Source organism: Channa argus, chromosome 4 (genome assembly GCF_033026475.1).
Source record: "Channa argus isolate prfri chromosome 4, Channa argus male v1.0, whole genome shotgun sequence".
Taxonomy (NCBI): Eukaryota; Metazoa; Chordata; class Actinopteri; order Anabantiformes; family Channidae; genus Channa; species Channa argus.
The window spans coordinates 19366290-19392898 of record NC_090200.1 but is presented as its reverse complement, the minus strand read 5'-3'; the positions used below and the strand labels follow the sequence as shown (position 1 = coordinate 19392898).

Here is a 26609-nt window from a genome sequence, read left to right as displayed (position 1 = left end):
GTCAGGATCAGTGAATGGGGAATAAAGAGGATGAGGATGAATAGTAAAAAGAAAGGCTTTGATGATAAGTTACCATATGGTGGCAAAGATGAGGCCAGATATCATTTTCACTTTTGAACCTCTCACCACCATTTGCAGTTTAAACCCACAGGAAATAAAATTAACACAAAACATTAAATCTTTAGTTAAACTAGAGTCATTGCCCACTTCACCCACTGCCCCTCTCTATCTCACCCACCTTCCTTTTCCACTGCCCCTTTTTACTATTCCACAAATCCTCAATTAAGTGCGCAATGTGCCTCTGAGGCAGGTTTGTGTGCTTCTTTGTTCAGCTCTGGGGGATCGGCCGGCATTAATGTTCCTCTTGAGTATGTAAATAGCCTGAGCTGTGGGAGTGCAGAGCTGCCACTTGTCCGTTTAATCGCGGAGGGCTCCATCACTTTCGGACATTCCCGGGAGCCAAAACGGGCCGTGCATGAGAACTTCAGCACTAAATACAATGCCCACACTTGGAGGAGTAACCTCAGCACCCATGTCCACCTCCCACTTCTTCCGGAATAAATCCCCCTTTTTTTCTGACTCTCCCTCCTGTTTTCCTCAGGACCCTTTACCCTCACCCCTTTCACCCTGCTCTCCCCCAAAACTGCCAGTGCCCCTCACCCCTCCCGCTCCAAAGATCTCTAACCAATCCTCTCTTTGCATGGGTGCTGCTCCCCACTGCTCGACCTATCCCAGCTATCAGCCCAGCTGATGGACCCTACAGCCTGGTTTTGTTTACCTCACCCACTTGTCCAGCGGAACACACAACAATCCCCTTCATTGCCTGTTTGTCAGCCCCCTTTTCAAATCCAAAAGGGGAGCGAGGGAGGAGGGGGAGATATAAAAACAAAAACGGAGGAGACAATTAAATTGCCCCTCCTCTCCATGAACCCCATGTTAGCGGTTTCCCAGCTCTGCATTCTGTGAACTAACTTGGAGGCCTGTAAAGTGGCCCATTATTCTAGCAGAGGTGGTGTGTTCCAAGTGCGGCTCGGCTCAATGGTTGATGAACACAGAGAAGGTTTTGTTAGAGGGTTTTGGCTCACCACATTATGCACTGTTTAATTTAGTTGCATCTATCTGTTTATCTATCTATCTAGACATCTATCTATACTATACATTCTATTCATCAAAGTATTTCCCTAAATGTAGGAAAGTACTGTATATCTGTTTAGATTTACATGGTATGCTTCAATATATTTTACAATTACACTGCTTGTTCAGATGGATCCTTCTCAATCTCTGAAAATCCTGGTTATTCCTTTAGTATGAGGATTACAGAGAACCAGAATTGTGGGGAATTTGTGTTGTATGTTTAACATTTCAACTTAGTAGGGGTTAGGGGATTTACAATTGGTAACGCTTTAGATTACAGCCCGTGACTAACAGGGTAGATACTGTGAACTTAGTGTGTACTTATTAGTTACAACGATGTACCTCAGCAGGACCTATGGATGCATATTTGTTGTTACTTGATAACAAAATATACAAATAAAAAGAGGGTAAGAGGCTCCAATTTAAATTACAGCGCTCATTTGTTGTACCTCCTATATAACAACAGGTAGGTAGGAAGGGGGTTAGATTTATTAATTTTTAAAAAAATAAATTACAATTATGCTTTTATTTTTATTGCCTGAAAGCAGGAAACATGAAACCCTTGTACATGAAACAACTTACTGATAAGTGATTAATTATTACATGATAAGTGCGATAGGTCTTTCCCACTTTTTATCTGTAGTTACACTGTGGTTACACCATAAGAATTCGCACCTATCATGTAATATTTAATAAGTAACCATTTACTACAAAATACTAAATAATAAAACATTACATTACAATTTACTGAGCAGGCTAAGATGAGTGTGTGCTGGGGATTTGGCACAGACCGGGATCAAACACTGGAAAAGTGTTACTGAGTTTCTGATTATGATTAGAGTGATTATAGACAGGCTGTCATTATTAAGTGTTGGAAAAAGCCAGAGTGAGCTCATTGGCTCTTAATGGCATTCCATCAGTTCATGGGACTATGTTTACATATTTTGACAAAGTACGCAGCAAAAAATGAAGTGGAAAGTACTATGAAGTAAGGTGCAGCAATGTGGATTTTTATGTATAATAAAATTCAGAACTAGACAGTGGCTAGCTCATATTCTTATAGTATTTATACAGAGGTATGATAAACACAGGCATCTGTGATGATGTGGTTCTGAGAGAACAGTGTCAATTAAGTGGTCCTGAAAGGAAAGCAGGCTTACAGAGTGTAGAGGCCTCAAGTCAGAGTCATTCACTGACTAAGACATTGGTGCTTAGAAATAAAACCAACACAGTTCCAGATATGTACCTTTAATAAAAATGTGTTGTCCATAGCAAGTTGAGAGGACATGTCCATGAAAAGATGAAGGCAAAAAGAGACAGGATAATTTGGATAGCAATGATATTTTGTATATATACAATGCGAGAAAGAGAAAAGAGTAAAGGAAACCTGATGAAAAAGTAAGACAGAGCATTTTGAACAGAGTTGCATGCGATGAGCCAGAGACAGTGAAAGACTGACAGATCTGACACACTTCCCTGCTTTCCTGATATGCTTCCCCACTATATTCTCATCACACTTGATGTGGTGGTTGATCCTTAGTGCAGAAAACAAACATTACATACTACAAGTATTTGCACCAAAAGCTACTTATAATTAAAGAAATGTGCAATGGCCACAAACACTATTATGTATGTATGTTTCTGTATGTTTCAGCTTTTGTTTACGATGAAAAGCACACAGTGGCATCCATCCAATAGATGCTATCTGACATATAAAGACACAAGAGTCTGTGATACTGTATGAAATTGGTGTAATATAATTTAATTTTGTTTTGGTTTTAAAGAGAGCAGGCAGCATCATTTGTGGCACTAACTGTAACATTATATCTGCATAGTGAACTGTACACAGATCAGTTAATAACACCCGGTGGTTTTAATATAACATTTTCTTTATAAAAATGTATAATTAAGAAATCCTGATGTATTATAATGGGACACCTGTCAGCTCATGAACTGGTTAAAATCAGCATCACATTTACCAACGGTGACCTCTTAAAAAATTAATAAATGTTTTGCAATAATTACACCAATCTATATTGTTTAAAAACATTGTTTTCTTGGTAAAGTACTTTACAGTACAGTACATTAAATAAAATATAAATAATCTGTTTAGTATTTCTACTTTAATAAAAGATGTGAAGTGGTAGTTAAGCGTTTGTTTTAAATTAATATTAGCACTTAAAAATTATAAAATGTGTGTGCTTCTATGACCTCTGCACACAGTGTTTGACATTTTGCTGTGAATGGGGCTGTGTAGCTGCAGACTGTTTAGAGTGGCTATGCTGACCTTTGTCCTCCATGACATCATTAGGACCACCAGTAATAATCCTGTGACTGATTAGTGTATGTACTGTGCTAAATGTAGTAGCCTATTTCTTAGCATGATATGTAAACATTTTTATGCAAAAACACGATGACGATGAAATAAATACTACATTTATATGTATATATTTAGCTACCCTTAAAAATGTAAACTAATTTATTATAAAAACAATACAATACAAATCAGCCCTTATTACATGGAGTAATTTATTAAATTTTGGTATGTGTGCATGCACGTGTGGTTGTCCAGCTAACATGACTGTAATTAGTGAGTGTGTGTGTGTAGGAATGCCCTTCCTGTCACTATGGGGTGTTGTGAGGAGAGTGGGGCATGGCGACTGCTGCAGGCTGTCCTCATCCCTACAGGCTTCAGTGTTTAATTAGTGCTAGAACATCCATCCTCCTTAGCCCTCTTATTGGCAACTCCTAAGTTAGACTGTGATACCCTCACACCACCTAAAATCCCACGGGACAGGGCCGAGAGAGATTTATGACCATAGATGACAGTGCAATCTTACTGTTTTATGGATTGTATATGTGCCTCCGTTTGCTGCGCTCACACAAACACGACCAAAAGTGATGCTGTAAAGTAAGATTATCTTCTACATATTTAAATTTAAGAGTGTGGCAGGTGAGTCTAGTGATTTGCACAGTAATCCCATTTCACAGAGCCAGCTGCCCAACACAGACGTCAGCTCTTCATGTTTGCACATATAACCTGATTCTGTTCTTTTTTTCATCTTTACCTTCATTAGCCACACCTTCCTTGTTCTTCCCTCCCATGTTCATATTCATTCTTATTGTTGAATCCCTCCTACCGATCTCCTTAACTATATGCGTCTATATCCCCTCTCTTTCTCTCTCTCTCTCTCTCTCTCTTTCTCTCTTTCTCTCTCTCTCTCTTTCTCAGTCTCTGTCACCCGCTTCTCAGTAATGTAGCAGGTTTACCATAGTAGTGGTTGTAGTAGGGGGTGGGGTAGTTGTGCCTTACTGGCTGATTTAATGAGCTCCTGTGGGGATCGTACCACAGCCAGTAAAAGCTGTGTGCTGCTATATAGCCGGCTCTGTTAAACAGATGTGCCTTTGCTAATGAGACTACTGTAGCATTGCTTCATATACAGAAGATGCAGCTATAGAAGGGCAGAAAATCAAGATGAGAAAGAGGTGGGAAACCCCTTCTTTTACAGAAGAGATTGTGGGGAGGTCCTGCACTGTTGGAAAATCTTACATGACTATGGATGATCTTTTTTCCACCATCCCTCAATACTGTAAATGCAGGTTTGCAGTAGGTAATTGATGAGGACTGGAGGCTGAAATGCTAAGGGACATCATTAAAAACAGCATCAGAGTAATCATAACGAAGGAAAGAGTGTTGTGTGTTGTGCTGAATTTGAATACCTGTGAGTCTGAGAGTCGCTTGCAAAAAATACAAATAAATAAAGAAAACATTAAAAAAAACACACATAAGAGAGGATTAGAGGAGATCTTAAGTTCTAGGTGGCAAGGAAAAGATGTGGGGAGACGTATGTGATTATATTCAGTAACTCAACTGTAGCCCCAGTAATGAAGTGGGTTGTGGTGGGATTGGATGCCATCAAACTGGGAGTCACCCACTTCAGTCCTATGATAACCAGTGCCCGGCATAATGGGCTGTTAGCATATAATTACAGTGGGACTGGTCACATCTGAGAGACTTATGCACATTGCAACACAAGCATCAGGATTCCCAGACGCTCTCTCTAATGACTGCCTCATTATGAACACAAAAACTTGTGCCAAACAAAAGGAAACCTTAGAGGATGCTGAAGGACAGGCACGTCTGATTCAGTCATGCATTGCCAGGATGCTGATGCACCCTGATTATAAAATAGAATAGGTAAAAACTGAAAATTGGATGAAAGAGGGGCAGTGTTACAGCTGTTACATACAATGAATGGAACATTTCACAGATTTCTGCACAACATGAGTAACTGAAAATGATGGAGAGATGGTTATGTGTAGAAAACACACAGAAGTCAGACAGATGAGAAACATTTCCCCCCAGAGTTCAGTGTGTGTGTGTGTGTGTGTGTGTGTGTGAATATATGAAAACATACAGTTTGTAGAATAGTGTTACCTGCTCCTGGTAGCTTCAGTGGTGGAACACTACAATATAAAAGCACCACTTCAGTAAGTGTCACTGACCGTGGTACTGAAAGCTTGACTTGCTACCCTGCGTCTGTTTGAACAGGTTCAAGAAAAGCCATTTACAGTCATGCTAAGAATGAATTATTAAACAGGTCAATTGTAGGTAATATATTATCAGAACAGAGCATTTACCAATAATATTAATAAAACTCTGACCTGCCTTAGTAATACTGTAAGTAAACTCTTACAAATTTGATGTACTCCAATTAGAGATGGACGTGATATTTGTTATTACCGATTGTGCCCTGTTATTTGCACACCATTCACTAATTAGCTATTTAATTTAGTGCAAATAGTGAGTGGCAGCATGGAATTGACTTGAATATCACTTCTTCGGTCTCAACTCCTCTGGCTGTGTGCCAGTCGTTGATCTGACTATATTTTCACTCCAGGGTTCTACAGGAGGCAGTTCGAGACAGCGTTCAAGTGGGCCACTCTGCCCACCCATATTTGATTGGGGTCATTGTCTTAAATAAATCACAAAGAGGATGACATAAGGACTGTGACCTAATCATGAGTACTGTGTAAAATACTTTATTGGAACAAGAAGACTCAGTTGTGTGCGTTGGATGAGTAGAATCAGCAAAGAGACATACCCTCATTTCATGCAGAAAAGCATGGAATTTTCTTGTGACTGTTAATAGAGACAGTGAACACACGCATACACGTGCACACACATGCATTCTTTCATTGACTGTTTTTGGGGCTGAATCCAAGCAACGTCTGGAGGTAATTTACAACTCATGGGAAAGTTTTTTCCCTCTGCTCAGAGGAGATGTTGTTTCTCGTAGAGATTACTGCAATGAGCTACTGAAGAATGTTGATTTCAACTGCTGATGGTATAACCCAGATTTGCGTAATAGTCTACACATTTCCGTCACTATCTACCCACCCTCACAACCATCTAGGGATACATAATTGAGAGGCATAGAGCAACAATGGGTTCCTTTCTTCAGATGAAGGAATTTATCTCCCACTTCCTATGCGCAGCACAACCTGAAGTGTTTGCTGACAGTTTTGGGGGTTGGGAGGCTTTTTCAACAGCTCCTAGGTAGCCAATACGTGTGAGCCCATTTCTTCCCACTGGATGGCAAGTGGCTGTGAGGCCCAAAGGGGCCAGATATATCCGGAGCTTGGCCCAGCTCCAGTTGTCTTTACCTCACAGTATATTGTGATGCTCCAGTCATGAGAACGAGCATTGGGCCCCTCGAAAGACCAGTGGGAAACTGGTATTCTCATTTACATCTCCCTCTGTGCCATTGCATGAATCTTGGTAACATGAGTTAGAGAAGTATAACCAAAGAACTAATCTCTAATGAAAATATGTTAATTATCATATAAGCACATGTTGAGGGATGGATACTGGCACTGAATATCAAAGTACATGACACCAGGTCATTAATTATACACCACAGATAGCAAGTTTTAAGAGTTTTCAAAAGCATTTAAATAGTTTTTAAAATACTTTTTGGTTTATGAAATGAACATTTCTTTGATCCTTGGTGTGGGTTTTCTGTTTGTTTGCCATTCTTTTAAGCTGTCCCCCGTCTTGATATGGTGTGTTCAGGCTATGTGTTTGTGTTCTGGGAGTGTGTGTGGCCGTGAGCTTCCTCTTTCCCCTTCATCCCCTTCTCTCTAAACCACAGAGTGTTGCTAGGACAACCCCTCGTGTTCCTTGCTGCATCGCAGTGGACCTCAATGCCAGCACTCAGGGAACCTCCTCGCACTGGGAAGGCAGCATAAAATCAGGATAATCGCCGTCGATTATGGGACACAATGGGCTGCCGCTTCTGAAAGATTCATTCATCTTGGAAAAAGAGACTGTGGAAGGGGGGAAAGTGAAAGGGGAGCCTTGGTCCCTCCGCTGCTCTCCCACGGTGGGCACAGGCATGACATCAGTAGCCTGAAAAGACATGGCATTCTGGACATCCCAGCTGCCCTCCCCCTGTCGCTATACTCTTGCACCCCCTCCCAATTGAACCCCCTCCTTTTTTTTTCTCGCCCAAGCCAGTTTGGATGCAGCATTTGGCCAAGCGAGTTGGGGCCACTGCCACTGTTTGCATGTGAAACAAAGCCCCTCAGAAGGAAGAGAGAGGAAGCAGAGAGCTTCACATGGTACTAGCCAAGAGAAGGGATGGCTGCCTCAGGCTTCCCCTTACAGGCCCCTCTTTTGGCTGAGAGGTGCTGGTGTGACCCCACTACCCTTCTCCCCTAGTGTCCCTCTTCTTCCACGATGTAACCCCTTCGTCTCTGTCCTAGCCCCTCACTCTCATCTCCAAAATCCTTCCTTCTCCTCGATAGAACCCTTTGAATGAATATGACATGTCAAGGGATTTAGGATGAGTGATTTCTCATGACACAACCTTTGCAGACAGGAATGGCATTCCTCTCGCTTTGTTGTGCATTGGTCATTTGTTTGAGGAGGAAATTGCTTTCCAACACATTTCCCTAATTAGAATAATGTGATACTGCTCAATACGATGTGAAGTCCCATGCTGCTGGGAGACTAGAGGGAAATCAGCATGACACAATCCTTACATGAATCACATTGGTCATCTGTGCATAGGAATTGTAGTGAATAGTGGGTATACGTGAATCTATCTTAGAATCGGTGCAACTAGAATATGCAGATGTTGCTTTGCCAGAATTCTTTATGCATTTTGTGTCTTCTGTTTTAAAAAATATGTTTTGTGCAAATGTTATATACTCGATTTGTACAATATCTGTGATGTATTATATAAATACACATCATTGATACTAATGACTTTGCAGTCTCGCATAACAGACAGTTACAGAGATCTACTGTAATTACATTTACATGTCATAAAGTATTGTATTTTCTTTGGGCTACTGTAGCTCTAGAATGACATAAAATGCTGCAGTATTACCACAGAGAGTAGTAAACATTAAATTCCTGTCCCCAATTTGTTAATATTGTCAATGTTAAGGATTCTATCTGTCACTTCTTAGTAATATATTCTTGGATCAACAAAAGGACTAGTTCCTAGTTACAAACTTCTGTCCACATTGTACCATTAGCAGACATCATCGTGCTCATCTCCAGCATTATGGCCTTTCCCTCACTACCCCTTGTAAATGGAAGGGTCTGGGAACATGCTCTCTGGGACTGGAGGGTCCTCAAGGGCTTTCACTGTTAAGCTCTGACTCCTCCCTTCACTTTTTCTTTTTAATTATAATTTTTTCTAGGTTTGTAAGTGTGTGTGTATACATGTGCCCTGTGTGTGGTTATCTTGGTATGTAATTGGTTATGGGTGGTGGTGGAGTCAGGGGGTGGGGGGTGGAGAGGGGGTTGCAGACATCAGGATGGGGCAATTCAGGTTGCAGTGACTGTGACTGGGTCTGGTTTCTGGACTGGGTTGACTCGCTCCTCTCTGGATGCTTTTGACAAGCTGGTGGACAGCTGAGAGCTGCAAGCTGTCAGCAGAGCTCTGGTGATTTCAGGCACTGACTGCACCTGGATCCTTATCTACTGACATCTGGCTACATATTTGGATGGAGCTGTTGTGATTCTGCAAAAGGTTTCTAGTGCCGATTCCCTCTTAAATACCAAAGGCTGCGGAGTTGGTCCTGGTCAATGTATATAGCACTTACCTCAACTCCACCAGAAATGAAGTAAGTGCAATGCTCCTCTTTAGAGTTTTTACTTGTTTTTCTTATTTCTCTTCATTTACCTCACTCAACTAATGATTCACTAAGAGTTGTGCAATTGATTTTTACTTCAGTAGAAATTGTATGGTAACTTTTTTAATTTCTCTATTCTATTAGTCAATTAAGGATTTTATTTTTGAAGAGTTTTAACATTGTTCGTTCATTGCATGTCACCTGGATTAACATCAGGAGTAGTTTAATTAAGACGTTCATTCAGTCTTTGTAGCTTTGTGGTCCTGTAAAGGTATTAATCTGACTGAGCGCTCAGCCAAGATTAACTGGTTTATAAGATTATCCCATTAGTAAATGAGAACAAGAAACTGTGTAAGCATGTGGATCTATGTGTGTCTCTATGTGAATGTCATTCTAAATTATGGCCTTTTTTTTTCAAATTGGAAAATTACATTTATCTGTTTAACACTTATATAGTATGGAAAAGAAGGAGATCAGATTAATTTCCAAGTCATTGCATTGCAAAATTGAAAATTTAAATATTCTATAGATTTTTTAGGGGCAGAAAGATTTAATACTAAGCCCATCCTATGGTAATAGAAGTTAAACGTGATCACAGAATTGATGATTTGTCATCTAGTAAAATGATTTGGAAACATAAAAAGGCATTTATTTACTGAAATGTCAGAAAGGACGGCTCTCTGCTTCAGTACATTAGTATTTTCATAGATCACATGGTTGCACAAGCCCACTCATCTGTCTTTCGCTTGGTAAGAGAAGTGCTAATGAGAGGATCATGTCAGAATAATATCCATCCTTCATGACGTCCAATCTGCTTCCTCTCTTTTTGTCCTAGTGCTAAAAATAAAAAGGCAGTGCGAAGGAGCAAAATTCAATTAACAGCACTCATTATTCTTATGGAATGGAATTTCTCTGCATTTTATTTTTGGTAATTTTACTAATTCATCCAGCTTATATATGAGAAATGACGGCAAGGTAGAGTGTGATAGTGGTTACTGAACATAGAACTGGTCCATCTGTGTGCCTGGAAGCTGACCAGGTGGTTTTCCTATGTTCCTTTCAGTGCAGTTATATACAAAGCTGGGGGAGGTGTGTGTGAAAGTGCAAGTTTATGTGCTGATGTGTGTGTGTGCTCGTGGAATTGTTAGAGGCTACTAACACAACGAAAATAACATAGTAAAGAGCGTTTGGTTGTGAGTAAGGTGTTCAAATGAGCTATATTGATTTAAGCTCCCTGTTTTTCTTTTGATGAAGTTAAACAGAAAAGAAACAAAACAAAACAAAAACTTGACAGCCAACGTGATTAATATCTGTAAAGTGGTCTGACTTCATAGAAAATGATGTGGGGAGGGTATGAGGACAAAATAAAGAAATCTTCGCCATTGAGGCTTCTGTTAGTAAGTTTTAGGCCATAAACCCCAGGGGTGAGGTGACAGGTCAGAGTCACATTATTTCTTCTTTTCTTTTCTTTGGAATCTGTCACAGCCGACATTTTCATGGTTTATGGGGGTGAATAGAAATAGAGAGAGTTCAACTTTTACGTAGACAAGCAAGACATTTTATAAATTTTCCTGCAACTTACTGAGCTGACAATGAAAATGCAGCTATAGTAGCTCCTTCCCCCCATTTTCTGTCTTTGACAAGAGTTTGTGAACACCTGCTTACCTGGCTTGTAACAGGCACAGCTGGCTCCCCTCTCGCTGACAACTACATAACAAACATATTCACAGTTTGATGGTGCTACAGGAGACTGCTCTCTGCTGCTTGCAATGGGAAATCACTTTTCAGTCAATTAAGTAAGCTTTATGACTGGGCCCCCTGCCCTCCACATTTGTATTTTGTGTTTTTTGTTACTGATGTTACAGATCTACTGTGATTTCAATATGACATGAGAGGTTGTATAGGAGTGCATATATTAGTTTTATCAAACATATACTGTATGTTTGCTCTTCCTCCATAATTCACTTGAATTTGTATTGTCAGTGTTTGTCTATAGTGGGAACCATTTAATAATTAATCAAAAACCTACACATTACCTAATTCAGATTTGTGAATTGTAATGTTTGCTAAGTTGTGATGAGTTTGAAATTCTTTTTCTGCTTTATTGTCTGTGTGTGACTGTGTCTAACAGTATTTATTGCAGAATGCTGCTTTATAATGTTTTTCACCGGTTTAATTTGTTAATACACAATAAAAACTCTCCTGAAAGTTATTGTATTAAACTGACTGTATGTAGGCATGGCTCTAAATTCATCCAAAACCAAAGCAAGAGAACAGAATAAGTTCTTTATATAAATCTGTAATAAAATGTTAATAAATAAACAGCATCCCTTCTTAGTAAACTTACTCACTCCAAAAGCAATTTCACCAGCAGCAGCTTGCAGTCAGCTTCCATCTGTTGGATGCTACAGTAACCATGAACAGTGATTGACAGCTTGGCAGTGCACTTGAACACTTAACAGTTTTTATTATTCAGTGTTACATAATATATCATGGTTTTAAAATGTCAGATTTCTGTATTGTGGCTTTAACATCGAACATAATTATGTGACTACATGTTCTGATCAGTAATAATTGCAAACTGTGCATTTTGAAGAAGTTTGTATTTATGGTTTTGTATTTAGTGAAAAGCTCATTCATTTTTTCTTTTTCTCTGTCACAGCGCCAACAGTATGCCTAAACAAGTGGAGGTGAGGATGCATGAGAGTCACCTGGAACCCATTGAGGCCAGGCCTCAGTCCAAATGTGCCAAACTCTGCTCCAAGATGTTCAAGAACCTTCTGCTCACACTCACTGTCCTTGGTAAGATAACTTACTTAAAGTATCTTTTTCATTTTCCCTTAAAAACCAAAGATCACCACTGAACCCGGTGTTCTTAATTCAGACCTAAATTATGCAGCTTGCTTGTAACATGAGGAGTGGAAGCCATCTGCTTGCTCAGTGAAGCAGACAGTAAGATGACTGGGTGTCCTGACCTTCCCCAGCTCTGTACCACCTGTTGTTATCAAAAGCTCTCTGCAGCACTGGACACCCAAACAGCTTCTGGGAGTGCATAAAAAATAATATGATTATAGCAGTGGCTCACTTCACCACAGGGGGAGATTTAATGAAAAGAGGAAAGGGCATGGAGTACTGAGTTCCTGCTTGTAGCTTTTAAATCAGATAGGTGTTTAGCCAGCACACACTATTTACATGCTGTGTTTGACTAGCCAGTCCCTCCCAGGAGTACAGTATCTATCTATCTATCGATATATATCTAGATAGATAGATAGATAGATAGATAGATAGATAGATAGATAGATAGATAGATAGATAGATAGATAGATAGATAGATAGATAGATAGATAGATAGATAGATAGATAGATAGATAGATAGATAGATAGATAGATAGAAAGAAAGAGAGAGTGAAATAGATAGATAGATATTGATATATATGAAATTGTATACAGTTCCTGTTCCTGTCTGTCTCTGTATGGATTGCATTGTCTGTGTGTTTGCGTGAGTATGTGTAATGTGTACATCCCACCCTATTTTGAGGACTCTTGGAAAGAAAGTGAGCCAGCATGATCATTGATCATCTGTCACTTGGCAGATAAGAGCCAGAATGGGAACTTGAAAATGAGCCAAAGAGAAGGCACAGGAAATAAAGTGCCATCCAAATTCATTGGGTGTGCAGGATCCACAGGATGCTGCTAGACTGGAAGATATATTGGGGCACAGAGGACAGCTTACAATTTTCTTTATTTCTTTCTTTTTTAAAGAAAGAAAGCTGGAGGGCTTTTGATTCCAGTGTGTGTTATTAAACAGCGTCTTGAGCTTTGTGATCTTTGGCATTGGTCTGGTAGCAGAGGAAGTGTAGCACTCAGAGGGATGTGGGTGCTGGAGTTTTGTCTGGCCTTAATCTGGCACACACACAGGCCAACTATTAGGCAGCGCTGCAGGGGGTTAGAGGTCATCTTTACTTCTGGAGCATAAACGCAGTGTGACTAAAAAAAAGTTAGATGGGAAGGGATACATATCAAGGGCAAACAAAGGCTTTGTTTAGAGGTCGTTGAGAGGTCGTTTTAGGCTTCTGGAGAATGAATGGAAGGAAGGTTAGGCAGGGTCACCACACACCTATCAAATATCTTAGTGCGACACATAATGAGCTTTAAAATAAAGACAACCATATCTCTTTTCTCCCTTTGCTGAATGATAACATTTTAACTTTCTCTGCCATAAAATGGAAAATAAATGCTCAAAAACATTTAGGGCTTTCAGAGATTATAGATACTTCACCAGGGAATCTGACATGCTGCCTCCTCCCCACTGCTTCAAAGAGATCGGATCTTAATCCTCCATGAGCTTTACTCTCTCTTAGCAGGTTTCCGTTTTATCTTCTTAACCCACTGTCCTCGATAAGCAGGTAGCTGATGGCCTCTTGTACAAATCCAAATAAGTAAATTGATAAGGTAGTTATCATTTATAAGGCATAATGTAAAAAGAAAAGATTCTTATTTGTTACTTTAGAGATTCAATCTCAGATCTTCCCAGTAGCACAGAATACCCCTCAAAGTGAATACTCACTAACCCCACTCTTTGCACTTTAGGTGTGATCTTGGGAGCTGTAGCAGGGATGTTGCTTCGTGTTGCTTCCCCAATCCACCCAGATGTTGTCATGGTGATTGCTTTTCCTGGAGATATCCTAATGAGGATGCTGAAGATGTTGATCTTGCCACTTATCATTTCCAGTTTAATCACAGGTGCAGTGCAATCATTTATCACGCATACAGCATTCATGGCCCCCAGCATTGAGTCAATATTTCCTTTGATTAAGATCAAGTCGTAAACACAATCTTGCTGGTTTTGGCTGCAGGTCTGGCTGGTTTGGATGCCAAATCTAGTGGTCGCCTAGGCACCAGGGCTATGGTCTACTACATGACCACCACTGTTATTGCTGCTGTCCTTGGAGTAATCCTAGTGTTACTCATCCACCCTGGCAACCCCAAACTGAAGGAGAATCTGGGCGAGGGAGAGAAGAACGATGATGTGTCCAGCTTGGATGCTTTCTTTGATTTAATCAGAAACCTGTTTCCCGAGAACCTGGTGCAGGCGTGTTTTGAACAGGTAAGAAGGAAAATTAAGAAGATGACACTCACGTCTTAATTCTGGAGTTGATTTTCAGAGCAGGTTGTAAATGAAGAGACGAAGGTGTCCGAAAGTCTGTCTCAGAAATCTCAAATTAAATGGGAAAACTCTGTCATCACTTAAAAGAAATGTGCATGTGAAACTTGCAGGGTTGTACAAGCGTGTCTGTAAACTATTGCTTAGCACAGGATTTTATGGACTAAAGATTTCATAACTCTCTCAGAATCATTGGATTTAACATGTTTTCCTTCGTAACTTCAGATCCAGACTGTGACAAAGAAGGTGGAGGTGGCTGTTGAGGAGGATGTCAATGCCACTACTATGGAAGGGCTGATGGCTAACATTACCAAGGAGCCTCAGTACATCATCAAAAAATCCTTGCAGTTCAAAAGTGGCATGAATGTTCTGGGTATGTGACATCAGTTCCAGCTGAGAGAAAAAACAAGCAGTTTTTATTTATCTAAACGGTTAAATCAGAATGTTAGCATGCTTACAATGCCAATGCTAAAAAGCCGATACTACATAGGTTCAGTTTGTAGCAGACTTGCCATGTTGGTTTAGAGTTGTAGCAAGCCCACATTTGCACATAGGCCCACATAACTCAAGGTGTAACTGATGCTTATGCCAATGCAATTTGTTTGACAAGGATTTAGTTAAATGTAAAGTTCAGGAATATTGTACTATTGTACATGTCAGAGACTCATTCTCACTATGAAATTTCATGAGAATTCATAAAGCAACTGTTTAGTTCCATTGAAAGCATCAGTATCCACCATTTTGTTGACTGTTGCCAAAAGGGTGCGATTTCAAAAGATGCTTGTCTCCCTACACAGCGCTTTTTCAATAAACAGTTCATTTGGTTTTTTAAAAGGGTGGGGACAATGATGACAGCTTAAGCGGTCACAAAAAAAGCAATATTTTCAGTGTAATGTTTACAGAATCCAACAAAAATCTGTGCAAAGCTAAGGTTTTGTGACTGTAAATGTTTAAACTTCTCATCTGTATTTAGAATTCCCTCATGCCATAGTCGTTTCACACAGGTGTTCAACATATGAGACCTTTGTGATTGTCTGTCACAGGTCTGATTGGTTTCTTCATTGCATTTGGCATCTGCATGGGCAAGATGGGAGAGAAGGCCAAACTCATGATTGACTTCTTCAACATCCTCAATGAGATTGTGATGAAACTTGTCATCATGATCATGTGGTCTGTATCACTTAAGAATCCCATTGACTCATTGTGAAACTCATTAAGCCATTTTGAGTAAGAAATAACTGTTCATGCCAAGTTATTTCTCAAGTCATCACGCCAGTTAAAGGGATTATATCATCTATAGAATTTAAAAGATTACGTTCATAACATTTCTTTTTAGGTACTCTCCATTTGGTATTGCTTGCCTGATTTGTGGTAAGATCATCTCCATCAAAGACCTGGAAGTAGTGGCACGGCAGCTGGGCATGTACATGATTACTGTGATTATTGGCCTGATCATCCACGGAGCGATCTTCCTGCCCAGTATCTACTTTGTAATCGTCAGGAAAAACCCTTTCACCTTCTTCTTGGGCATCTTTCAAGCCTGGATCACAGCTCTGGGAACAGCCTCCAGGTCAGACCCACAACAGAAGGATGAATGGATGGGGGCTTCTTAATATTTTTTCAAAGCATACAAATTCTATCAAAAACTCTTTACTGCTCTGCTTTTCTCTCAAGTGCTGGTACGCTGCCTGTCACCTTCCGTTGTCTGGAGGAGAACTTGGGTATTGACAAAAGAGTCACTCGTTTCGTGCTCCCAGTTGGTGCCACTATCAACATGGATGGAACCGCCCTGTATGAGGCCGTTGCAGCCATCTTCATTGCCCAAATGAATGGTATCCACCTTGACCCGGGTCAGATTGTCACTGTCAGGTCAGGAAACGTTATCATTTATACTTAAAATACTTCAGGTCTTAACAGATAACAATTACACTGTCAAGAACACTGTGTTAGATCTTTGACTAAGATTATGACTCAAAATATGTAAGTGTCATTGCACAAGTTACTGAACAGGAAACTCAGAGTGGGGCTCAACAAAAGCAAAGTCCTAACAGTATAAAGTGAAATTCACATTGTTTAAAGAGGGCAAAATGGAGCCATGGAGCTAAGCAGGAAGATACATACAAACCACCAGCTGCTTCTTGATTGCCTGTATCCAACTTCCCTTAATACTTTTTATTAGAGGGATTCAAGGATAGATTACCTTCATCCTGAAATTTATCAGCCCATAAAACCATGAATTAAACATCCTGTCTTTCAATTTCAAACCTTTTTTTCATGTGTGGTGGAGGACCCACTGTGGTGCTCTCCAGCTCCTGCTGTTTACACCAGCACCATAACAAATAAATGCCTTCATCTGTAGCTCGTAGCTATCTGTAGAAATCCAATGATTTTTGGTGTCTGAAGATTTTTGGCAATGTTCTGGATGATGAAGGTCAGTGTAGTTGGTGTAGAGAATATGCTCAAGTGCTGCTTCATTCTTCATTCAGTCTGACAGCCACCCTAGCCAGTGTTGGAGCAGCCAGTATTCCCAGTGCAGGCCTGGTGACGATGCTGTTGATCCTGACGGCTGTAGGCCTGCCAACCCAAGATATCAGTCTGCTGGTTGCTGTGGACTGGCTGCTGTGAGTGAGAATATATATTGCACTTGCACACTGATAATTTTCTTTGCTTCCAAGTCTTTTGTTGTGTATCTGCAAACCCCTCTAAGTATTTTCCTTATTGGTTAACATATAAGTCCATTCATTATCTCCTCAGGGATCGCTTCAGGACCTCAGTGAATGTGGTGGGAGACTCCTACGGTGCAGGCATCGTGTACCACATGTCCAAGGCAGAGCTTGATGAGCTGGATGCCCACGTGGTTAAATCTGACGACATTGAAATGATGACGAAGACCCAGTCTTATTACGATGACATGAAGAACCACCACGAAAACAATTCCAACCAGTGCGTCTTAACCGCTACCGCTACTGCTAACAGTTCTGTCGTAGTAGATGAATGCAAGGTACAATTAACGCTTGCAGACATAGAGAGCAGCATATAACACTCTTTGTTGCATGCCCATCGTGCACCTTTGCCCAACTTTGTTTATAAGTCATTGCATCTTTGTATTTAATAATGTAAATACATCCACTGTTGTTTTACACAGAAGTGACGCAAGCAAACAACAGCCACATGAACGTATGTATGTGTGTATGTATTTCATTCTTTTGGAGTGGCAGCTTTTGTGTTAATTCAATGTCTGAATCTTTGAACATTTTTCTCAAAAGATGAGAAAAGTTTCTGCATAAAAATAAGGAATGTGCACTTACTCTATAGTTCACCTAATGACCGAAATATGGTGGGCATTGGCTCTGACTCAGCAGCACTATATAATCCTTATTATGTGCCTAAGGAATTATTTAACATCCTTCCCGTCTATCAAAAGTTGACACAACATCCAGCCTCCAAAAAACACTTAATGCTTCCCTTTCTCTGTAATAAGCTCCTTATAAGCGTACACAGTGTGGATCATTCTGCTCAGAATTTTAAAAAGTGTCTGCTTTGTTTTAAATGCAGACAGAGAGAGTGTTACAACTACACATAGAATATTTACCATGCTGTCACGGAAACATTCATCTCTTTCTGCCCATTGTGAGAGACGTGCTGTGAAAATTAAGTTTCCGAAATGCGCATGCACATGCACTTTAAATCTTGTTTTGAATGTATCCCAGGCATTTAAAATAATAGAATGTAGTTCAGAGTGCTGAACAGTTCCCTGATACACACACACCCTGGTGAAAAAGGTCTACTGATGAGCCTTTTCATTTATTAAAGGATGAAAGGTGTTGCCTAGCAACACTGACAACCTGACACACTGCCAATCGGTATAGTAAAAAGTTATAGGCTGTCTTCCGCACTAAATCTCCATTCATTAATCGAAATTTACATATACATTTGTCAAAAAAGCTGCTATTTCCAGTATCCATGACTAATTTTTTTCTGTTTTCTTTTCTGCTTGCCTGTAAAAAGAGTGACTTACATTTCCAAACCCATTTTCAAAGAAACAAACCACTTTAAAAATGGGGTTTTAGAAGTGCTTGCAAAACAGCTAGAACATGGCCATGCATTCATTCTGTAGAATTTGTACTTTGTTTTCTATTTACTGTCTATTTTGCATTTGTAATTTATTTGTTTAATATTTATTATTTATTATTGGTCATCAAAAGTGTGTGGTCTGTCCCAATGTCAGAAACTGGACTCTCATAAGCATCATCACCAGTGGTTGTCCAGACATTCCAGTTTTCATCTATAGTTTATATTTCTTCATCTATAGTACCTAAGAGACTGTGTTTTAATCACCAAAGTAACAGTGCTACAACATTCAAGTTAATAAAAGCTATATGTTCCAAAGGGTATTCGGGCTTTACAGTAATAACATTTTTTCCAGTTGTGTATTATTTAAAATGATTACCTCAACATAGATTTTTATATAACAGGATATATCGAAGTATAGAAAGTTTTAAGCCTTATAAGCCTCATCCATCAATTAGAGTTTTTGGCTTAAACCTGTAAGTGGCATAAAATCATGTGGTGTTTATTTCTTTTATGTACTCTGTCAATATTACTTGTGCCTTGGATCCATTGATTAGATCTCCATTGCTAACTGCTTGCAGGTAACCTCAGCCACTAACGGCTCTGCTGCGGAGTGCACGCTTGTTGAGGAGGAACCATGGAAACATGAATAATGGCAGCACAGAGATCCCCTGCTCCTGGGCTCCACAAGCTTTCTTATCTGGTGATAAAAAATGAGCGAATGACAAAAAAGTCACACAAACAGAACTACTAATTGTTTTTCTTTATGTAATTTAGTTTTCTTTTTTTTTTAGTCCCTTTAAAAGTTTTGTAACTGTCTATGTGTCTGATATACAATACTAATTCACTTAACTATGAAGTGATAATTGAGGTATACTGTACCTGTTAGAGCACAATTATATCCTGTATACAGTAGCAGATACTTGCACAACATACTTCAAGGCTTGGGGAGGGAAGGAAGAGAAAAAATGTTAGATAAGCTATCATTAGCAATACGGTGTGGTTTTATATTGCAAAATGAGAGAAGTGGCTGTATAACATGGAATGCACTGGAATGCACGCACACAGATTATCTTCCAAGTTTTATGCAGGTGATTCATTATTGTAATGCCAGAAGATATGTGAGACTTGATTGGTTGATCATCACAACCAATGTAATGTTTGTACTAAACATCCTTGCTTTAGACCCCTGTCAGTGCCATTATGTATGTTTGGCCACTGCTCTGCCTTTTCAGCTCAGTGGCTCATCTGAGCACTTCACTTAACTGTCAGAGTCTATGAAGTGCCTCTGACTGCATTTGCATTTCCCCGATATTACCCACCAAGCTCCAGCAAACTGATGAAAGAGTAGGGAGACCAATAACAAAGAGGGAAACTATACTGAGCCTTATAACCTCACAGTCACCATGGATTCATAGAGCACAACAATATCCAATATCTCAAAGCCCATTTTTATCCTTATATTGTTTTATTTTTTTCTTCTAATGTAAAGGGACTTTTTTCTTTGTGTCACCTGTTGACTGAGATATAAATCTTGTATGTTACTCGCTTTCTCTCTCTCCCTCTCTCGTTCTCTCTCTCTCTCTCTGAGAGAGAGCTGTAGTTAACCACATCCATTACAGGGACCAAACGAGCAGAAAATCAATCAATTCCCAGAGACCTTGTAACTGCGTCCAGGATGCAACACAGTTTTTTTCCTTACATTGATATACTGTATGTTTCTATAACCAGCTAGCTCAGTGGTGGTTTATAACCACTTTATCTGATGAAGCTTCGACTTAAAAAAAAATCATATAAATGTCAATAGGGTGGTGACACATAATATTTAATTAGAAATCACCTACATAATTTGTTTTGAGAAATAAACAATCTGAAATTATGATGACAATTAATATAATTGTATCACCAAATTCTAAAGAGCACAAACAAAAGGAAAGAGCACAAATTAAAGTAAATATGCCAATGAAAACAAAAATCATTTCACAATCATGCCTGTTGCATGCTGATACTGATCATGTTCCAGGTTAAAAAAAAAACTTAGTAGTACAAATCTAAATAGAAAACTTTTGGGGTCCTAGCACGGCTGGTACTTGAACTCCTAATAGGAGAGAGGAAATGATACTCAGACCTCTGTGTGTTTTATAGAGAAAATATTGTAAGTGTAAGTGTTTACTAGAGCTCTTCACCTCAAGAAAATAAATGACCTCTCAATTATACAATTTTGGAATGATTTGACTTTGAAAAGAATATTTAATGAGTTTACTGAAAAGATCTTTGTCAAAAGACAACGATTTTTAGTATGATAATGTGACAGGGAGGAGCGTTTGCCAGCACATGTAATAAGCACACACATACTTCAGACCACATTCCAGGGTTGAATGATCTTCAACCTGTATCATATGTAAAAGCACAGACAAAGTTATTGTCTTATTGTCTTATTATTAAAAACTGACACAGTACACAAGTTTTACTACCACAAAAAATGTAAAATGATGAGGAAGTTATGCAGCACTTGGTTGTCAGATTCTTGCCTTGCACAAACACAGACAGATAACACTATAATGGAGGGGTTTACCAGTTTGGTGTTTAGCCAGATCTAAAAAGGTAAATAATATGTATCTTCTCCACCAGAGCTCATGACTGTTTCTACAAACCCTAGATGCTGCAGCTGTGCCCATATTGGCAATGAGACATTTAGGAAACCTTAGAAAAGAACAATAGACTTGTACAGTGACATGCATTATGCCAGAATGTTGCCAACTATCAGGTACTAAAAATATATTTCTCTCATGAAACCAAATGACTTGAAAATGGTCTACAAACATACACACGACTCCGGACTGCCAGCTGTTAATCTTTTTTATTCTGTGTGAGCAAGAGGTCAGATTCTTGTGATGTGGGTGTGGATTTGCTTTTCTTATCAGTACTGTGTCCTTCTCTCCTGTCTTGTTTCTTGTCATTTGTTCCCAATGACAACCTTGCCTTGAAGATGTTCTCTTTGATCAAACTCCAACAACACATTCCAATTAAAGTAACACTAGGGAACTTAACAAAACATTTAGTGCAGCACTACGTCTTTTAGTTTCTGAAACATACACTGTCACAATGAAGAATACCATGCACACAGAAACAAGATGCACACACGCTCTCTCACACACACACATAATCACTCAAACATTGAAGGTCACTACATGTATAATTGTAATCAGTGAGCTGCAGAGCTCTGACACAGCACTGACACCCAGGTCAGGCCCTTTGAGTCTGATCTTTTGACCTTGTGATCTTCATGAAGAAAGAAAAAAGAAAAAAACCCTCTCCAGTAAGGAGACAATGCAGACCATAGTGTCACCCATGGGGATTGAGTGTTTGACCACTATTATGTTCAAACTCACGGTTTTAGAAGCATGAATAAAATAAAATTATGTTTTGCACCACTTTCTTAAAAGCATGATATTTTGGAGTGCCTCCTTGCACTTTGTGTATATATTGTAGGTAACTGATTTTTTTCTTTTTGCTTGTTTGTTCTCTTTTGTTTTCTTTGGGGGGCTTGAAATTTGAAAATGTAGAAACGTAGTTCTTGTGACAATTTAAATGTAATCTTCTAGGAAAAATATCATCTATGTCCTGAGTAAAATTAGATTAGACAAAATGTATAGAGAGGAAATTGTGTCATAAATTTGCTTGTTTTTTATTCTCTAATAGTTGTTAACTAGTCGTTACTTACCTGTCACAGACCAATATATAAATATTTTTTTTTTAATCTAATGTAAGCGTTTTGAATGTTTGTTCCATGAAGATATAAGCAGTGTGCATTCATTTCATTGTACATAAATAAATATATAATTGTTCTATTCAATGGCATAGCAGAATTCCAGAAATTAGGGGGATCTTGAAACAAACATTGTTTGCATGAATAAGAGAAAGAGGGAAAGAGCAAGGTGAAGTTTTGGGTTTGACAAAAGGGGTGGGGGGTGGCAACATGAGTTCTTGTTGTGGAAATTAGTGGGACAAAGGTTGCTGAGAAGAGAAACAAACAAAGGAAGAGGTTAGATCATCCCCCCATGGACGTAGGATAAGCGAGGAATCAAACAAAGCCTAATAGCTGATTTGAGTGAAAGAAAAAAAACAAAAACAAAACAACAAACATACAAAAAAAACATCAGATGTATTCAAATGCATGTCAGAGTATAAAGCAACATTCCTCAGGTGACTCATCTGAACCATTTTGTCTTTACAGTGGAGTAGTGGCTGTAGTCTCATCAGTCGCATCTTTGTTTGTTGCATCTAGGCGCAAAACATGGCTATTTACATCCTTTAGATTCTGTGTAAGGCTGTCTATAAACCAACTCTTCACACATTTTACCTAACTCCGTCATACCATAATCCTACTCTGTAAACTGCCTTTTCTCTTTTTGATTTCTACACAGAAACTATATGCACACATCAACAGCTGGAGCTGGCTGTGTAAATGGTACATGATTACATGGGAAATGAGTGACGCAGTATTTCAACAAAGAGTCAGTGTATCTTTAAGCTTGTTCTTTTCTACTGAAATGTCTTTTTGAAGAAACTCCTAAACAGATCTGATAACTTGTCACACTCCTGCCTACAATGTGCTTTCCTGATCTTACTTTTCTAGGCCTTCCCTCTTTGTAAAGCTGTTGTAATTTGGATGTAAAGGCAGAGTATATGTGTGGGAGGAGATACAGTAGCAAAAAAGACAAAAAAATTATGAATTCATTCCTTGGTCTACAGTATACATAAAAAAATCTGTTTCTACATATCAATAAGTGTTGTACCTTTGGTGTACATATACAAATATAACTAATAAATGTTCATTCATAACTAAATATTCACAGCTTTTTCTATCTTCTTTCACAATATGAATTTTTACATCATGTTGCATAATGTCGAACAATGCACACACACAATACCCTTTTCGATGCAGGTAGGCCTCTATACACTATATATATCTACAGGAAATGTGCCATGGTCGATAATTCTGAAGACGAACTCACGCGGGGAATAAAAATACAGCTTAAACAGCTTTCAGTTACACAACATGTAATTTTCCACTGTCCTGGCAGATTGCTGGGGGCTCAGAGTACAACTAGTCTTTCCTGGTTTTTGTTATCCCTAATGAGATGAACCGCCACCCATGGGGGACAGTTAGTGGTGTCTCTGTGATAACTGTGCACCGATGGACACAAAATAGGAATTATACCGTTACCTTTTCCAGTTGCTTCTTTTGCTGTGGGGGTGGGCAGCGAGCATAAAAGTTTAAGCCACATATCTAAGGGAATGCTGGAAACGGTCTTCAGGATACCGAGCAAACTAAAGCTACCAAAGCCTGCAGATGAGCATCACGTGAGTACAATTTACTACTATTATGGCTTTGTTATGGCTACTTCTAAATTCAGACAAAACTGGAATTATTCTATTTGGACCTAAAAATATAAGAACTATGCTGTCTAACTAGTAACCTTGGAGTTACCTTTAACCAGGATATGTCTTTTACATCACTTATAAAACAAATGTCTAGAACAGCCTTCTTCCACCTATGGAACATTGGAAAAAGTTAGGAGCATCCTGTCTCAAAGTGAAAAAACTGGTCCATGCATTTGTTACTTCTAGGTTATAGGTACCTTTACTAGCTTCTCTCCCTTGGCTTCCCATAAAATCTTAAATAAAGTTCAAAACCCTCCCTTTTGCATGCGAAGCTCTTAATGGTCAAGCTCCATCATATTAAGACCTCATAGTACCGTAACGTCCGATTAGACCACTTCGATGCCAGAGTGCAGGCCTACTTGTTGTTCCCAGAGTTTCCAGAAGTAGAGTGGGAGGCAGAACCTTTAGCTATCAGGCTTGCCTCTAAATACTTGTATAGTCTGGACTTTGTTATGTAAAGTGCCTTGAGAGGACCCTGTTGTGAATTGGCCCTATATAAATAAAGTTGAAATTAATTGAATTGAATTGTTGTTTTAGCTTCTTGCTAACATTTAGTAAAGTTGCCAATTCAGGCCTGTGGGGCTTTATGTGTTGCTTCGAGTAACTAACATTACAATGTCAAGTTTCTTAGCATTTCTATCAATACCTTGTGCTGTTAGCTTGGCTTTAGCAGATATCAGCAACTCAATGCTAACATTTATATTTTTAGGCAATACAACATAAAATTTAACCGTAGAGTATAGTGAGATTTTGTTTTCACTTGCATAAGTCGTTACGTTACTGCATAAAAGTCCCCTGGCTTGAAGTGGACGATAAAAATATTGTTTTCAAACTTCCCTTCACTGCATACTGTATTCTTTTCTTAATGGTTTTCCAGCCTGGTACAATGCAGGTCGACACCACTGCGGCTAAAAAGTTCTTCTGAATCAATTAGAGCCAAGTAAAAAACTTTGTTCTAATAATACATCAATCGTAAAAACAAACTGAACAACCAGCAAGCGGTCTACTACCTGTAATAGAAGTTGCTTGCAGTAGTCCTGTCCTCTGACCTGCAGAGGCCTAACCAAGCGGGCGTGCGGCCTTGGAAATGCCAGAGCGCAATGCATTTTGGGTGTTGTAATTCACCCGTTTTCTCTGTTTTCTCCTGACCCAGAAAACCAATTCCAAATGTAACTGCACATTTCAACAACAGGTGTGCACAATATCTAAGAAATTACTGTTTGTTCAGAGGTGAAAAATCACTTTAAGAGGTGGTTGTAATATTTTGGCCACCCAATTTAAATAACACCTGTGCATCAGGTCACAGGTGTATCTAATGTTGTGACTGATTGGTGAACACATGACACGTCCCACATTAGAACTCAATACCAGAGCAAGAACACACTTGTCAAGTCTGTGACTTTAAAGTGACAATAGTGGCCTAAGGCAACAAAACACTAAACAGGGCCACAATTACTACTAATTCATGTGTACCATACATTAGTCTTCACAGTAATCACAAAGACACAACATGAACACAAAAATTACTCCACACAAAACAATTCAAAGAACAACATGTGTAACAGAGAATGCATGTTCCTCTTAAACCTATCTGCGATTAAGTCATTATGATGGCAGCGTAGTCACAGCATTTATTGATTGAGTGCTCTGTATGAACGCACCATGGAAACCCAACTTCTTCTTATCTGGAGGATATGTAACTGCTCGCATCCCCCTCTCATGGCATTTATTTGTTCCCTTTTGTCTTCGCACACACCCAGTAATCAGTAAGTGAAAACCACATGCCAGCACATCTCTTTCTATACACATTTATTTTGTTCATGACTTTACAAATTTTTTTCAGCTTTTCTTAATTTTTCATAAAATCAGCCTACACTGTCACAGTTGCTACATTTCCTCAAAATTAATCATTTAAAAGTGAAAGCAGGACACAAAATAATAATTAAAATCAGTAAGAAACCTTTGTTGGCAATTGCTGTATGAATTGAGCCATTTGAAAACAACAACAACTACTAGCTTGAGCACATGGGATATTTATATGACACAACGTATGATATATTTTATTAAAAACATTTAATTTACATGTGTGACTCCACAGAGTTTCAACACCTCGAATGTGGAAGCTTTGTTTTCTAATTCTATATTTTGACAGTACCCATTATCATATGTTATTTAGTCCCACATCTGAGTTAATTAAGAAAAAATCCATATGCTATAGATATAATCCAATCTCTTCCCCTTCCAATCAAGATACACACTGTGTATATCAGAGTATGCATGTCATTGTTTTTCTACTTATCCTCGGGATAATATCACAGACTTTTAATCTTTTTCCCACTTTACTTTAAATGTGTGTAAACTGTGTAAATTTTACTTAAGTGATACATAAAATGTGGTTGATATTTAAATGCAATGCATCAAGTTGATTTCTATCCACACCACTATGACTATTCAAAATCCATTCACAATTGTTTACCTCAAAGGTACTGCTTCTAATTAAATAACTCTGAAAAATGACACATTCCTTTATTTAAAACCCCTTCCTACCAACAAATAAAAACGCATTGGCAGCTATATTGCTAAGGCAATTCATATACTTTATATACAGAGACAAGCAAAAATTGAATAAAAGGTTCATAAA

General features: G+C 38.9%; 1 protein-coding gene across 1 annotated transcript; it reads left to right on the top strand.

Annotated features, from left to right (window-relative positions):
• The first annotated feature begins 8985 nt into the window (after positions 1–8985).
• slc1a2b (solute carrier family 1 member 2b) lies at positions 8986–22481 on the top strand. The gene is made up of 11 exons (XM_067501736.1): positions 8986–9276; positions 11948–12087; positions 13876–14028; positions 14142–14392; positions 14675–14822; positions 15493–15619; positions 15786–16019; positions 16124–16318; positions 16936–17070; positions 17204–17450; positions 19102–22481. Exons 1-11 carry the CDS (start codon positions 9239–9241, stop codon positions 19171–19173), a joined length of 1740 nt encoding a protein of 579 aa, XP_067357837.1. The 5' UTR covers positions 8986–9238; the 3' UTR covers positions 19174–22481.
• Positions 22482–26609: the final 4128 nt, after the last annotated feature.